General features: G+C 36.7%; 1 protein-coding gene across 10 annotated transcripts in view; it reads left to right on the forward strand.

Annotated features, from left to right (window-relative positions):
• Nucleotides 1-14,587, forward strand: part of ASPH (aspartate beta-hydroxylase) — a 112,972-nt gene that overhangs the window by 61,353 nt on the left and 37,032 nt on the right. For all 10 annotated transcript variants that reach the window (XM_086887015.1, XM_086887024.1, XM_086887045.1 and 7 more), the window contains 2 exons: nt 904-945; nt 13,382-13,470. In XM_086887015.1, coding sequence (XP_086743141.1) covers nt 904-945; nt 13,382-13,470 — 131 coding nt within the window. The remainder of the gene's footprint in view (nt 1-903; nt 946-13,381; nt 13,471-14,587) is intronic.

Here is a 14,587-nt window from a genome sequence, read left to right on the forward strand (position 1 = left end):
ATTTTTATATATAAGAATACCTCAAAATTAAACAGTACATGTTAAGGAGAACAGTGACTAGCTAAAAAGGCAACAGACCTCTCTGTTTAGTGTTCTCTAAGTTTCTTAGGATAAAATATTGGAAGCTTATTTGGAAAACAATTGAATTGGAAACAGAATACCAATGTTAGAATTGTGAGGCAAGATGCTTTATGTGTTATAGAGTAGGGCAGGATCAAAAAGTGTTTAGGGGTGGGAAAAAGATCTTTATGTATCTGCCACCTTCATGAAATCCACATGAATTATTTTTGTCCAGGATTTACTTTGCCTTTGCTACAGATCATCTTAATGCTTACTTAATATCTACCTCTGCAGTCAGATGTTTGCAAAACACCTGTTACGTTATTTTAAAAACTGAAAAAAGACAAAAGCTTCCAGTTGCCCAAGTCACTTCTAAAAATGAGACTTAAGTTCTCAATTGATTTTGTTTTTCACATTTTAACCAAATGTATGCATTAAGCTAGTGTTTCCAATAGATTTTAATTAGTGAACAGATTTTCTTTCTTGCAAAGTAGCTTGCATAATTATACATTTTATATTTATATATTTTTATATTTATATAAAATTATACATTTTAAGTGTATATCAACAAAATATATTAATATCTAGAGGAGAAATTCTGTGAAATGTTTTGTGATGGAAGCAATATTGTAATATTTGAATCATCTGCATGGAAAGAGACCTTTTAGGTAACTATATAGTTCAGAAAATAATCTGTAATTATTTTAAAAAATAAAAATTAAACAGAAAGTCCAGTTGACTCACTTATGTTTTGAATATAACTTGTAATTTTCTTGTATCTCTTACTGTAAAATGTTAACATAATAAATTTGATTCAATAAAATTATATTTTTAATGTTTTAGGGAAAAGTGAAAAAGAAACTGAACAAGACAAAACAGAAAAAGGTAAGTCTGAAAGTAACATTTTGTTTGGAAATTCAAAACCATGCTTTCTGGGAAGATTGATTTACATCAAATTAAAGTGTAATGAAGCTTCACTTCTGTACATTTTATGTAGATAAACTGCAGTTGAATAAACATCCAGAGAGCATGTACTTTTACAGATAAACACTTGGTTGTTTCCAAGGCTGGCATACATCGATGTACACCAATCAATCTTACCTGGTCACAGAATGGAATGATTGAATAATTGAATTGTAATGATTTAGATTAGAAAAGACCTTTAAGGTCATCAAGTCCAACTTGTAACCTAGCATTGAGCCATGTCCCTAAGTCACACATCTTTTAAATACCACCAAGACAGCCTGGCAGCCCTTTCAGTGAAAAAATTTTTCCTAATGTCCAATCTAAACCTGTCCAGGAGCAGCGTGAGGCCATGGCCTCTCGTTCTGTCCCCTGTTACCTGGGGAAAGAGACCAACCCACACCTCACTACAACCTCCTTTCAGGGCACCGTAGAGAGCAATAAGGTCCCTCCTAAGCCTCCTTTTCTCCAGGCCTAAACACCCCCGAACACTCCCAGCTGCCTCATCAGATTTGTGCTCCAGACCCTTCCCCAGCTCCGTTGCCCTTCTATGGACACGCTCCACCACCCCAATGTCTGTCTTGTAGTGGGGCACAAAACTGACCCCAGGATTTGGGTGCAGCCTCTCAAGTGCTGAGTACAGGGGACAATCACTGCCTTGCTCCTGCTGGCCACACCACTGCTGATACTTGCAAGATGCCGCCTGGGCACAGGGTGACTCTTGTTTCAGCCAGCTGCTGACCAGCACCCCTGGCTGCTTTTCCCAAGGGCAGCTTTCCAGCCACTCTGCCCCAAGCCTGTAGCATTGCACTGAATCATGGGATGGTTGTGACAACTTCTGCTATTTAGGACTAAAATGTTCAGTATCGTACTCCTAGTTTAGTATTCTGGAAGTTTGAGTTCCACCAAGTTCCTTCTGCATCTGAGGGCAAGAGGCAATGTGGGCTACTTGGCCCTGGAACTGGGTTCAGCACTGCCAGCTGTGCTAAGTGTGAAGAGACAGGTGACATACAAATCAGTCCTTGTCAACAGCATGATTGTCTAGTCTGTCTTATGTTAGGTAGGTAGGTGCAGAGACAGAGTAGAGGAAAAAGAGGTGAGATTTTGCTGAAGAGCACTGTGAATCTGCTCTCCCTGCAATACTTGTTCTGGCCCCATGTGTTCCCTGTCACTGCACAAAGTTTGCAAAACCTCCTTCACTGGGGTCATGGCTGGTTGCTGACAGTACCCAGAAACCTCAGGGCCTGTGCCAAGGGATTCACTAGCTCTACTCCTTTTTCATTCTGTTTCCATTTTCTGTCTGGCTGTTATTTTATATTTGAATACTTAGGAGTGCTGCTTTTCCAATATTTTGGTATGGTTTATTTGGTTTTGTTTTGTATATTGGTATTTTAAATATAAGTTTCTAGGACTGGTAAACTTCAAACATTTTATTTAAGTACTAAATATGTCACATGTAAGCATTACATATAAAAAGGAAAAAAAAAAAACAAGACAAAACGTCTTGGAAAGCTTGGCAATTATGCCTACATTTCCATTATTGGCAGGGTGTATCTTACTGCAATGGATTTACATATTTGATAGTAGGAAAAAACTCACCATTATGTGCTACTTTTACTGACCTGTTACAATAGTATAATAAAATGACATACAAGAGGCATCTAGTATGGGTAAAAAGCAGTCAGAGAGAAAAATGCCACCTTGTGTAAGAAACTTACTATTATGCAACGTTACTCATCAAAACCTGTACAAGAACTTTTGGCCATGAAAGTATGACAAAAGTGGAGCTACTTTCCTTTTTTGTGCTTTGTGGTTTTGTTTTCTTCTAAACAGCAATTAAATAAATGTCACTGCAGATTACAGGATTTCTCTAAGGTAGAAAAAGGGATAGTTTTGTTTTCCAGGTTAAATTGATAGGATTTTTCATTCCACCAGGAAAAACAACTCTGCAGCTTTTTAAATTAACTTTCTTTGTAGCTACACTGCTTGTGTGATTTTCATACAAGTAGAATTTTGTTGAACTTTTTTTCATAGTTTGAACTGTTTCAAGTTTCCACTTTCAATAAAAGTGGCTAGCTAAAGATGTCCTAGTCACAGGAAATGGTATAAAGTACTATTGATTTGGTTTATTTTAAATTACCATAATAGCATGCAGCAATAAATTGATGAGAGTTGAATTATAAAATATACTACACTGGTATATGTAGGAAACTTGGAAACTTAAGGAGCTGGGAGTTTGAAACTCCATGTTTGGTTTGGGTTTAGGGTTTGCTTCTGATTCTGAGAGAACATTCTGATGTGGAAGTCTGCATTTGTTTTGTGGTACTTGGACATACAAGCTCCAAAGAGCCTTCTGTGCAGAAAGTATTTAGAACTTTGAGCAGCTCTTACAACATGATTATTTTTCACTGTGGCAGCCTTCATAGTGCTAGGTTAGCAAGGTGTCCTAATAATTATGTAAATTTCAGTATTCAACAGTATTTCATCAAGTTTATCAAGTCTTACTGAAAATTCTTTGATATTAACAAAATCCCCCTCGGGAAAGTCCTCTAAAGAAACAAAAATGAAAATAAACTTGTTTCTAACATAGAGTTGCTTCAAGGTTTCTCTCTTATATTTGAGTTGTATTCTTCATCTTCACCACAAGAATGTCATCAGACTTTATATTTAAACAAGTAGTTGAAATGGGATGGGTATTCCAGGTGAATCTGAGTAATAATTCTTAAAAGGGTTTCACAGATAGTGCAATGCAGGACATACATGCCACATCCATAAGGTTTCTTTCCATCTGAGTTGGTTTTAGTTGTTTTTCATCACATAGACAGAAAAAAATTTTAAGTAAGAAGCCTAGTTTTTCTACTTCTATTGGACATATATTAAATATTCATTTACATTGGTGAACAGATACAAAAACTGAAGAAATAATTCTCACCCATGAACATGTTTGTTTCATACAGTGAACTTCAGCATAGGTGTTATAATAAGAAGTAATTATTTTCCCTTTTCAAAACTGATAAAGCTTGACTTTAAAGTAAAAATGAGTGCTGTTTGGCTCGAAAACTCAGTTGCATTGTATTAGGGAGAGAAGTACACATAAGGCAGGCTTATGTCAATGTCATTCCACAAGTGGCCCTGCCACCTGGTATCATTTTGATAATAGGTCAGCATTCACCACTATTTACTCTAGGTATTTACCATTGAAGATATGTAGGGTTCCACTGTGATATTAGTAGACATCTAATCTGAGGAAGGTAAAGTGCTGTTCTTCTGACTAAATGCAGGGATTTGGTGCAGAGTAAGTTCAGTTATCCCCTAAATTCCATTGGGAACCTTCACCAGAGCTCTGTTGTCTGGAGAAAGAGCTTGCATGGTTAGCTCACCTCCAGTGTTATCTCCTCAAGTTAGGTGGACTGAGTTCCACCCTTGCAAGCTCTACTTATAGGAGTACACATAGTACCTATTGATTTGTAAAATTGATACAGGCTACAATTAAATTTCTAGACTGTGTGTGAGAATTTTCTGTGTTCTATGTACAGAATGATCAACACAGAAGTGTAGTTGTCAAAGTCCAAAACTGCTATATAATGCCATTCTGAACTAAATATATAGGACATTAGAATATTACAGTGTATTTTTGAATAGAAAGTCAATGCAGAAATTTCTTTCTGGTTTTGTCAAAGGATTGCTTGAGTCCAGCCTTTGAGTGAAGCCGAAAGTCTTAATGGTGAAGGAGGTGAATACATGAAAAACCAAAATTATTCTGCTGTTATTCCTTATGATCAACATCTAACCAACCAACCAACAATAATTTCATATGAAAAGCCCTGTAGAATACTTTTTACTGCAAGGGAAATTGTTCTGGAATAACTGCAGCTAAAGATTTATTATAGTCATTAGAGTCCAGCTTTATTAGTCCCTAAAATGCCTCAGTTTTTATTGTCTGATTACTTCCCCAGATAAGTTGATTATAGTGGTTTTGTTTGTCCTACCAATACAGTTTAGAAAGATCTTTTAATTACTGTAGTGCTCCTTGCTGTAAATTGTCTAGATGAAGTTTACTTGATTTTATATCTTCTAAGTTATCATCTATAGAAGCCCATAAAACAAGTAGACAACTTACACTCTCTGTATCTCACCTAATGAGCTTCCCAAACAACAGGACAATGTCAGTTTTTCATCATCACATTCTCATTCAAGTGCCCACTGAGAGGCAGCACAATTTCCAAAACTAATTTGGGTAATGATATGGGGCTAGTATAATGAGGGAGGACAATTACTTGAGCAAATTTTGAATTCCAAGTCTACTAATATATATGTATGTTCTTCAGAACATAATTGAAACTTTGAACAGGGAAGATTGGTGGTGGATGGCAAAGGGAATTAGTAAAACAAGAGGTTGTGAAATTATTTGGAAAACCACTACAGACCATGATATCAGTATCTACTTGTCATTGTCCCACACTCAGAAGTTGCCGTTCACAAGTTGCCAAGAGCATTATTATTGAATTTGTATCACAGCAGGGATGAGGAGGGTGTTTATAAAACAAAGCCTATGATGCTCCCCTGGAAATTGCTTCCTTAGTTCTTCAAAGTTTAAGACAGAGAACTGACAGGAGGAGCCTTTGCTGCAAGTGACTTACAAGACTGCATCACATGAAGGGGTTTTTATTTCAGATTAGCTTTAGAGATGGCATAACATAAGGAGACATAACTATATAGTTATAGCCTCTACTATTAAGTAGGACCCAAATCATAAAATTATAGAACAGTTTGGGTTGGAAAGGACCTTGAAAGGCCATTTTGTCCAACCCCTGCTCTGAGGTAATTTAATTTTCTGCCAAGTGGTAAGCACAACATACAGTCAGTGGAGCAGGATTGTTCCAGTGTACTTTTCAAATCAGAAACTGAGGGCCATGTGTCCTCAAGGTGGCTGTAAAGACCAGCCTTTATCTTGAATCACTTATACCTTATAAAGTAATTAACTTTATAGTTAACTTAACTAGTTAGGGTTCCTAACTCCTCTCTGTTTTGCATGTGAGGAATAGCAGCTGTAAGATCAAGGAAGGCACCAGGAATGCTCCCTTGACATTATAATGACAACATGAATGAATCAATAAGTGAATAAAAAAATCTAATTACAAGAACCAAACCACATTTACAATGTGGTTTGTTAGATAGGGAGTAGTGACTTTCCATCCTCATGTTTCCTCCCCCCAGTCCACAGAGAGATTGCAATGTTACCGTCTTGCCATTTCTGAGGAACTAGAAATTTCATTAAAGACAAGTTTAACGAGAAATACTTAAGCTAATATGTAATATGGACTCTCATAATCACAGAGCAAGCCCCTCTCAATTGACTGTAAATCATACAGCATTAGCTTCCAAAAACTGAAGCCAGACTGTTTATCCTGTGTGGAAAGCAACTTTCCCCCCAAAACTCCAAGTCAGACCAGCCAGACTGTCAGTCAATGCTCTTGGTGTACAGACCAGGTTCAAAATGTCAGCTCCAGCACTGCAGGTAAGCCTGTCTTCCACCCCATCAATTTTTCTAGGCTCCAAACATAAGAAAGCAAGCAGAAGGCTTAGGAAGGGAATCATTAGTACTGAGAGCAGGAGGGAAAAGGAGAAAAGGGCAGCAAGTGGAAAACTGCCTGAGGTAGTCCCAGTTGAGATTTCCTCCTGGCCATGGTTGCACATCAGCTGCCAAGCTCTCTGTTTGTGGTGTCCTTCCTTGCATGTCTGTTGGGTCAGAATAAAACCACAGAACTGGAAAATATCTGCTCCCAATAATTTACAAGGCACAGGAGTGAGAGATGATTTGCATTAAGTGTATGGAAGTGCATACTGGTTTTTAGATATGAACACTAATTGTTCTGGAAGTGTTAATAGCATCATGATGTCATCTTCGATTTAATTTGCTCAGGAAGAAAACTGTACGTGTATCCTTTGATCAGAGACTCAGAGTATGTCAGCAAGGACAAAATGGTTCATGCTATGTCTTGTGGTAAAGATACCCCATCTTTTAAATTATCTTTTCAGGAAACAAGAAGTTGAAGCCCTCACAGTGTAGAAAATACCTTCATCCACTCAAATTTGCTATCTGTTAAAATGCCAAGTCCATGGTGTCTCTCTAGGGTAAAAAAATGTGTTAATTGTGAAAGATAATCATGATAGTATTCAATATTTTTGTCCAATTCTGGCTAATGAGGTTAACTATTTTGATGTACCAGGCTGATACTTAATCAGACAGGTCATCATTGTTTTTTCTTTTAGGAGAAGCTTTTCCTTAGCTTGGATGATGGTGTTACATTTCAGATGAAAATGTGAAATTGAGAGGTTTCACACACACAACCATTCCCACTTCTCTGGAGGCTAGAGAGGATTCATTTACTTAATTATAAAAGTGGTATTACTAGTTATTTGTGACATTTCTAGGAGTTTTTCTCTATTGTTTTGGGGTCATATGTAATCAATTTTTTGGCCATGTATTAGTGTTCTCTTTTTGTGTTCCTTGTTATCCATGTAACTGCCTTAACATAATTGTCTGCTTGGTGTTTTATACGAGTTTCCACCCTTGGGTTCTGCTCAGTTACACAGGAATTTACAGACATTTGATCAAGTGAGGAAATTTGTCTAGAAATTCTTGAAAGTTTTAAGTCCTTGATTATTATATCTTCAGGCAGCCTTTCACATTAGAAGCTATCAAGAAATACAGTTCTGTGAATAAATCAGTGGTTTGCAAAATTACTTTTCTGATGCTGTTTGGACAGTTATTTAAGTTAAAAAGTTCTGCTTCAGATGAAGATTTACAAACTTGATTTTTTTAATGTTATTAGTATTTTATTTTTACAGAAAAAGCTAATGAGAGCAGTGGTAATTGAGATTGCTTTCTATCACAAGACAGTGTTTTTAATCACTTACGACTTTTTTTAAATTATAGCACTGAGGTGAAATTTTGTATTGGGAAAAGATTTGGAGCTTCAATATTCTGTTGCTGGCATGGGAGGGAGGAATAGGAGGAATCTCAGCTACTGTGATGACTGGCACTGTGAGTTTATGTGGGAGTTTCTTTGGTTGTCAAGTGAGAGAGTGGAAGTTACCTGCATAATTACAGTGTTGGCACTAAAGCACATTGACATATAATAGTCTATTACAGAAATTGTACAACATATGACTAAGTGGGACCCTCAAGCTTACTTTGTCTCTTTAGTTGACTGAAGGCCTTATCAGCTGTGTGCATTGTTCTTGGCAGATGCTCACACATCTTGTTATTGCAAATTTTCAGTAATTAGAATTCCACAACTGCCCTCAGCAACCTGTTCTACTGTGCTTGCTCAGAGACAGTACTCCCAGATGTTCAAGACAAATTTTTGTTATTGCCATTTTAAGCCTTCTCTTATCCTGTGATGATACAGAAAATAATTTATTATTTTCATATCTGTAGCTATGTTTTACAGAGTAGTGTGTACCTGTCTGCTCATGGCAAACTTTTTATTACTGCCTGTTTACCCTTTGTTCTTGCTTATTGTTTTTCCACTCCCCACTCCAAATAAAGGCAAAATATTTTTTAACCAATCTTCAAGAGTGATTCAATTATGCTTAATAGTTTAGTTACTTTTCCTTAATTTTGATGTGATTCTCTTGTAGTCAGATGAGCATCTAGCAGTGTGCTCATTATCATTCAAAAAGAATTTCTCTGTCCCTTGTAGAAGTAAGACTGTCACTGCTTTTGGTGATGACAAGGTGCTTTTTAACATAAAACTAAAACTTGCCTGGTATTTTAGTTTTCATATGGCAATACAGTTATATGAAATATTTAATCAAATTTCATTGGATGATATGAGAGGCTATTAAGTTTACTGTACATTCATGTAATACATTGTAATACATTGCTATTTCTATTTTTTTTAAATTCTGTATCTTGGTAAGTGAGATATGAGATTTCTTGTCATCATTGGTAATTGTTTATTCTCCAGGACAAGAACTAGCATAGAGTTTTATATAAGACTTCTTCCTAGCTTGCTGCTTTTTCAGTGGAAACTGTTTTCTCTAAGGAAGTCTTCAGGAATCCTATGACAGCAGTCCTAGATAGAATGCTTATTCTTACATCCAAAGCTATTATTGAAAATCCTCAGTAGTATTCTTGAAAGCCCACAGAATGATACGTAAAAGGATTATTACCATTTTAATTCTCAACCTGATTTGGACTACAAACCAAATGTAAAACCATGTGTGATCATGCATGACTTCAGTGTCATGGTGAAATTTGTCATTGAAGAAAAATTACATGTATTTTCCTCTGAAAACAGATAAGTTAACTTCTTTGTATCGTTGAATTTAATATATTGGGTCACATCTGCTAAAGGATTATTGCTCTAGAAGGAGGCAATGGATAATTTATTAAAATACCCCTGCAGGGAGATAGCAGGCTATCTGGTTAATATAGAGGAATGCTTGATGGTTACACTGAAAGCTCCCTGGTGAATCCTTTAACATAGGAATAGAACGGGAGATGAAAATGATTGCTCGTTATATGCTGTTTACTGTGTTATATGGGTGCCTAGCACATGAATAATATTTATGTTAACAGCTCCTTTCCAGCTTTTTATATTGATCTCATGCTGGTCTAGGGCTGATATATAATTGTACTGAAAATAGGAAGATAATACTTTTTTTTTATAATGGAGGGTGGCAAATAGGTTCTTCCAACACATCACCCTAGCTGGGTATGAAAGATATTGTATCTTTGTGCCACAGGCTTGTAGGATTTTAACTTTTTCTATTTACTTTTTTTTTCTGTGATGTTTCTCATCTCCTCGTAAACTTAAATGAACTGCAGAGTGTCCCACAGGCAGTGGGAGTTTCTTGGTGGGTGGGAAAGCTTCTTTCCTTTGCCTCAAAGGAACCTCACTGTTGATATGCTTACTGAGTTTGAAAAGGACCAAATGACTCTGTCTTTCCATGAATGCTGAAAGCTAAAAAGCTGACAAATAGCTGTCCTGTCTCACTTAAATACAGTTCCTGCATAGCTGGCTAACCTTAGATAAAGATGTTTATTCATGCTGTAAGAACTGAGAATTAACATTTTAGTTGCAGTTTATGCTACTTAGAGAACAGAAACTAAACCAAATGTTTGGTGGTGATATCCCATTGGAAGCTCCTCAGATACCGAGGTACAGATACCCAGAGGAACTGACATGCCTCAGTTTTCTTGCTAACAACAAAAGACAGTTTCACATGGCAGCTAAGAGCAAAATGAATGAAAAAATCCTCAAGGTCACTTGTTTTCATTGGTTCCTTGGGTTGTTGTTTCTGGGTTCTTCCACTCCTGCTGTTAAGCAAGCCAGGCCTTAAAAATAGCAATGGTTTCTTGAAAAACTGAGCTGGCATATTTTTTAAAATGAAAAAAAAACCCTAATGCAAAATCCAACATATATTTTACATGTTATGGGTTGTTCTTTTCAGGCCAAATGACATTATATGAAGAACTTCTCACCACACCTGTCAGTCACTGTGGACTGAAGGTTTGGGGTGGAGGGATACTCACACAGCTGTTTCTGTGAATTTTGCTGGATTCAAGGGGTGTGAACACCTGGAAGAGAGCCAGAGCTGTGCTCCTTAACCATTATTATCATTAAATGCATGAAAAGGAAGTAAAGACGTTGCTTTCCTATGAAATAGAGGATAATAAAGTAAGACAGAGTAAGACTGAGGTCAGTGACAGATTGGAAAGCATTTCTCCTACATCATTTATGGGGAATAAACAAAAGGCATTGAAAACATCTATATTACTAAGAAAAATGCCATGCTTCTCTTTAGTCAGTGCAGTTCATGATAACTACATTCCTTAAGAGTATTACTGTGTGCTTCAGTATAAATGCTTAATTTGAAATCAGGTTACAATAAAAAACTTGGAACTGCTTAGGGAAGCAAATCCAACATATTAAGTTATGCTAGTTGTGAGTATATCCTGAAAAAGAAGTAAACTCCTCAATGTCAGGCAGTTTTGTTTTAGTTTTTTCTCCTCTTCCTGTATCTAATGCTTTGAAAAGTTACAGTCCCTACTATTAAAAGAGGAATCAACAGACATATAATAATACTAGTGCATTGCTGTTTCAGTACCTTTTGTTTATAAGTCTCAATAGATTTTTTTACATTTAAACCTTTACACAACCTTTGTGAAAAAAAAAAAAAAAAGAAATTTAGTAGGATAGCTTAAATTCTGTTCCCTTCCTGCTCCTGAAAAACAATGGCAACTTCGCAACTGTGCATACCAGCACTGCAGAAGAGTTTAAAAAGGTAGTGTAAGAAAAACTCCACACAGAGCTGTCTAAGTTCAGCATTGAAAAGGAGAGTAAAATCTTACACAGAAAGAAACAAAAGTAGTCAAGGGTGTTTTTTGCATTCTATACAGATATTCAGACTTATGAGATCCTCTAATGACTGGATGGACGTAATAATGGTCTAGCATTGTCCAAGGCATTGGTCTTTCTCTGAGGTTTAACACAGATGACATCATTTGTCTGCCTAAAACTCCGTGTAGGATCAGAGTCTCAGAGAGACAGTGTCATTTAATGAATCATGAGCACAGCTTCCAGTAGCATTTGGTGGCTTTTGTCATTCCTGAACAGTGTACCTGAGGGCTTGGGAAGCAGAATAAAATGTGTGTAGTTACTATAATTTGTTATATTGCTTGCTACAATACTTGCTACAGCATTGCAGTAGATGATGTTAAACTGTAGGATGTTTGATTTAAACTTTACACGGACCAATTACAACATTCCCTATTTAAACTTCTACAAAGAAAATAGTAATTTTACCTCTTTTCCTGCTATTAATGACCCACTTTCCATAGAGGGGGAAAAAGCAGTAATGCACAATTAAAGTAAAAAGATGTGCTACTAATTACCGATATACTTAATGAGTAGTTCTATCACACAATAGGTATTTCCTCTACTTGTGTAAGAAAAGGTGGAATCTTTTTTTCTAATGAAGTGCAAGTGCAGAGTTAAGCTGTAGAAAATGTGGAAGAAACCAGTTACCTGCTGACATATCCTTTCAGTAGAGTACTTCCACTTTTTTAACAACTAGTAGATTTAATAACTAGTATACTTGATGTAACCAGGTAGACATTTAGAATAAACTACTATGAGGTAAATAGCTGTTTAAATTGACACCAGTTACTTAAATTTGCTTCAAATGCAGTTTACTTTACACAATTTATTTCAAGGCTGATTTGCTACATACTGCTGCTGCTCTACTGCTGTGTGATAGCTTAGTAAGCTGTAGAAACTTAATCACTTAAATGAGTCTTAACCCAACATTTCAGTGTTTAATTAATCAGGAAAGTCAAGTACTTAACTTTTTGGATCCCTCCTAATCTGAGTAACTGATTTCTATGAATTCATCTAACCACAAAATGGGCAAGGTTTGAAGAGACCACAGTGAATCATCTGGTCCAACCTTCCTGCTCAAGCAGGATCATCCTATGGCACATGGTACAGGATTGTGTCCACACAGTTCTTGAATATCTCCAGTGAGGGAGAATCTACAATATCTCCAGGCAATCTGTTCCAGCTTGGCAAACTGCACAGTAAAGAAGTTCTTCCTCATGTTCAGGTAGAACTTCCCATGCATTAGTTTCTGCCTGTTTCTTCTTGTCCTATTGCTTGGCAGCACCGAGAAGAGCCTGGCTCCATCCTCATCACCCACTCTTAAGTTCTTAATATCTTAATATTTTATACATATTAATGAGTATAATGACCACCTCTCAGTGGTCTCTTCTTGAGGCTGAATAGGCCCAGCCCCCTCAGTCTTTTTTCATAAGAGAGGTGCTCCCTTGATCATCTTTATTGCCCTCCACTGGACTCACTCCAGGAGCTCCATATCTCTCTTGTCCTGAGGAGCCCAGAACTGCACACAGTGGTCCAGAGGCAGCCTCAATAATTGCTCTAGACAGAGCAGACATATTCAGTCACAGCTTTTGGAAATTATTAGTATGCCCTGATGATCGTGGTTTTCATTATACCATAAATGTGGAAAAATAACAGTTCCCTTTGCTCTTCCACATCAGTTGAACCACTTGGGGGAAAAAAAAAAAATCTTTACTGTCATGTGACAAAAAATGCTTTATTCTAAACTTAACTGCCAAGTTACTCAATTTGAATGTCTGAAGTTTGCTTTTTCATGTAGGAATTTTTGATTCTAATAACTAACAAATCAGTTTCTTTTCAGTGTAATTTGAAACTGCCTAACTTGAACATTATGCACTTTGTCAGCACACTCCCTAGCTAAGTGTTACTCCAGACAATTGAAATATGAAAAAAGTAACGAACTGTGTGTTTGTTAAATCTTCTAGCTAAAAAGAAGAAGAAGCCAAAGCTCTTAAACAAGTTTGATAAGACCATTAAAGCTGAACTAGATGCTGCAGAAAAACTACGTAAAAAAGTAAGTTTTAAATGTTTCACTCAGGACAGTAGACAGTGGACAAAAACTGAATAAATTAAAAACTTGGAAAAAGGGAGAATAAATTTTAGACTACTTTTTGTGAAATTAACTTTGTAAAATATTCAGCGCATATTTGTCCTTCAAGTTTAATTTCTGCTGGATAGTTTATCTTAAATTTTTTGGTTGTAAGCATCTGTCTGTTCGTATTTGTTTGCTCACTGTTGACCTTGAAATGTTGACCTTAATCATTGAATTTCTGCTTAAATGGATCACATGGAACAGGGTAGTTCTGTCCTGTCACTTTGTCCAGTTGATTACTGAAGTTGAGTGCTACCAGAGGAGTTTGTGTGTGTTAGCAGGGATCTCTCAGTAAGTGTTCTGCTGCCTTGTGAGCACATCATTGAAGTAGGTGTTTTTTCTGTTGAGATTCTGCATCCTGGAAGTTCCTCTGCTGCTGTACAGCTGCTTAGGGGACAAAACAGATGTTCCTGCTTCTTGCCAGGGGCATCAAGACCTTGATGTTAATCAGTCAGTCAGGTTGGGTAGTTCTGAATTTCATAACTTGACCATAACAAACAAAAAAAACCCCAAGCTCTTCAGTCATCTCCCCTTATAGCTTCCAATTTTATACTTTTATTTGAATATTTCAGAAAATAATGCTTTTGCAGAGATGTTCCTTTTCCAGATATGAGATTAAATAGTGAAGGAAGACTGTGGCTGTTAAAAATGAGAGACTTTAAGTCTTTTAAATGTAGTTCTTGTTAAAACTCTGATATGTCTAGAAGACAGTCCTAGCACATAAAGAACAATCACAGATCTTTGCTGTACCCTAGATTTGAGGTGGATAAGCAGTGCGATACACTATTTGCAGTAAAACAAAATAAAAACCAATTTGGTCATTGCAGGTGCAGGATTATTCTTGATTTTCAGGACATACTTTGCAGTTTTGACTTTATCTTGCCATCTATGCAGCCCCAGAGTTCTGGAAGGTCTGTGATGGGACTGGAGAGCTATTGCATAGGGAGCACTAACCTCTGGCAGCCCCTGCAGCAGTTCCTCACTAGAAACCTTCTTTACATGCTAGAATACCAAAAAAAAATTAAAAAAAAAAGGAATT

The sequence above is a fragment of the Cyanistes caeruleus genome, chromosome 1 (genome assembly GCF_971803275.1).
Source record: "Cyanistes caeruleus chromosome 1, bCyaCae1.hap1.1, whole genome shotgun sequence".
Classification (NCBI taxonomy): Eukaryota; Metazoa; Chordata; class Aves; order Passeriformes; family Paridae; genus Cyanistes; species Cyanistes caeruleus.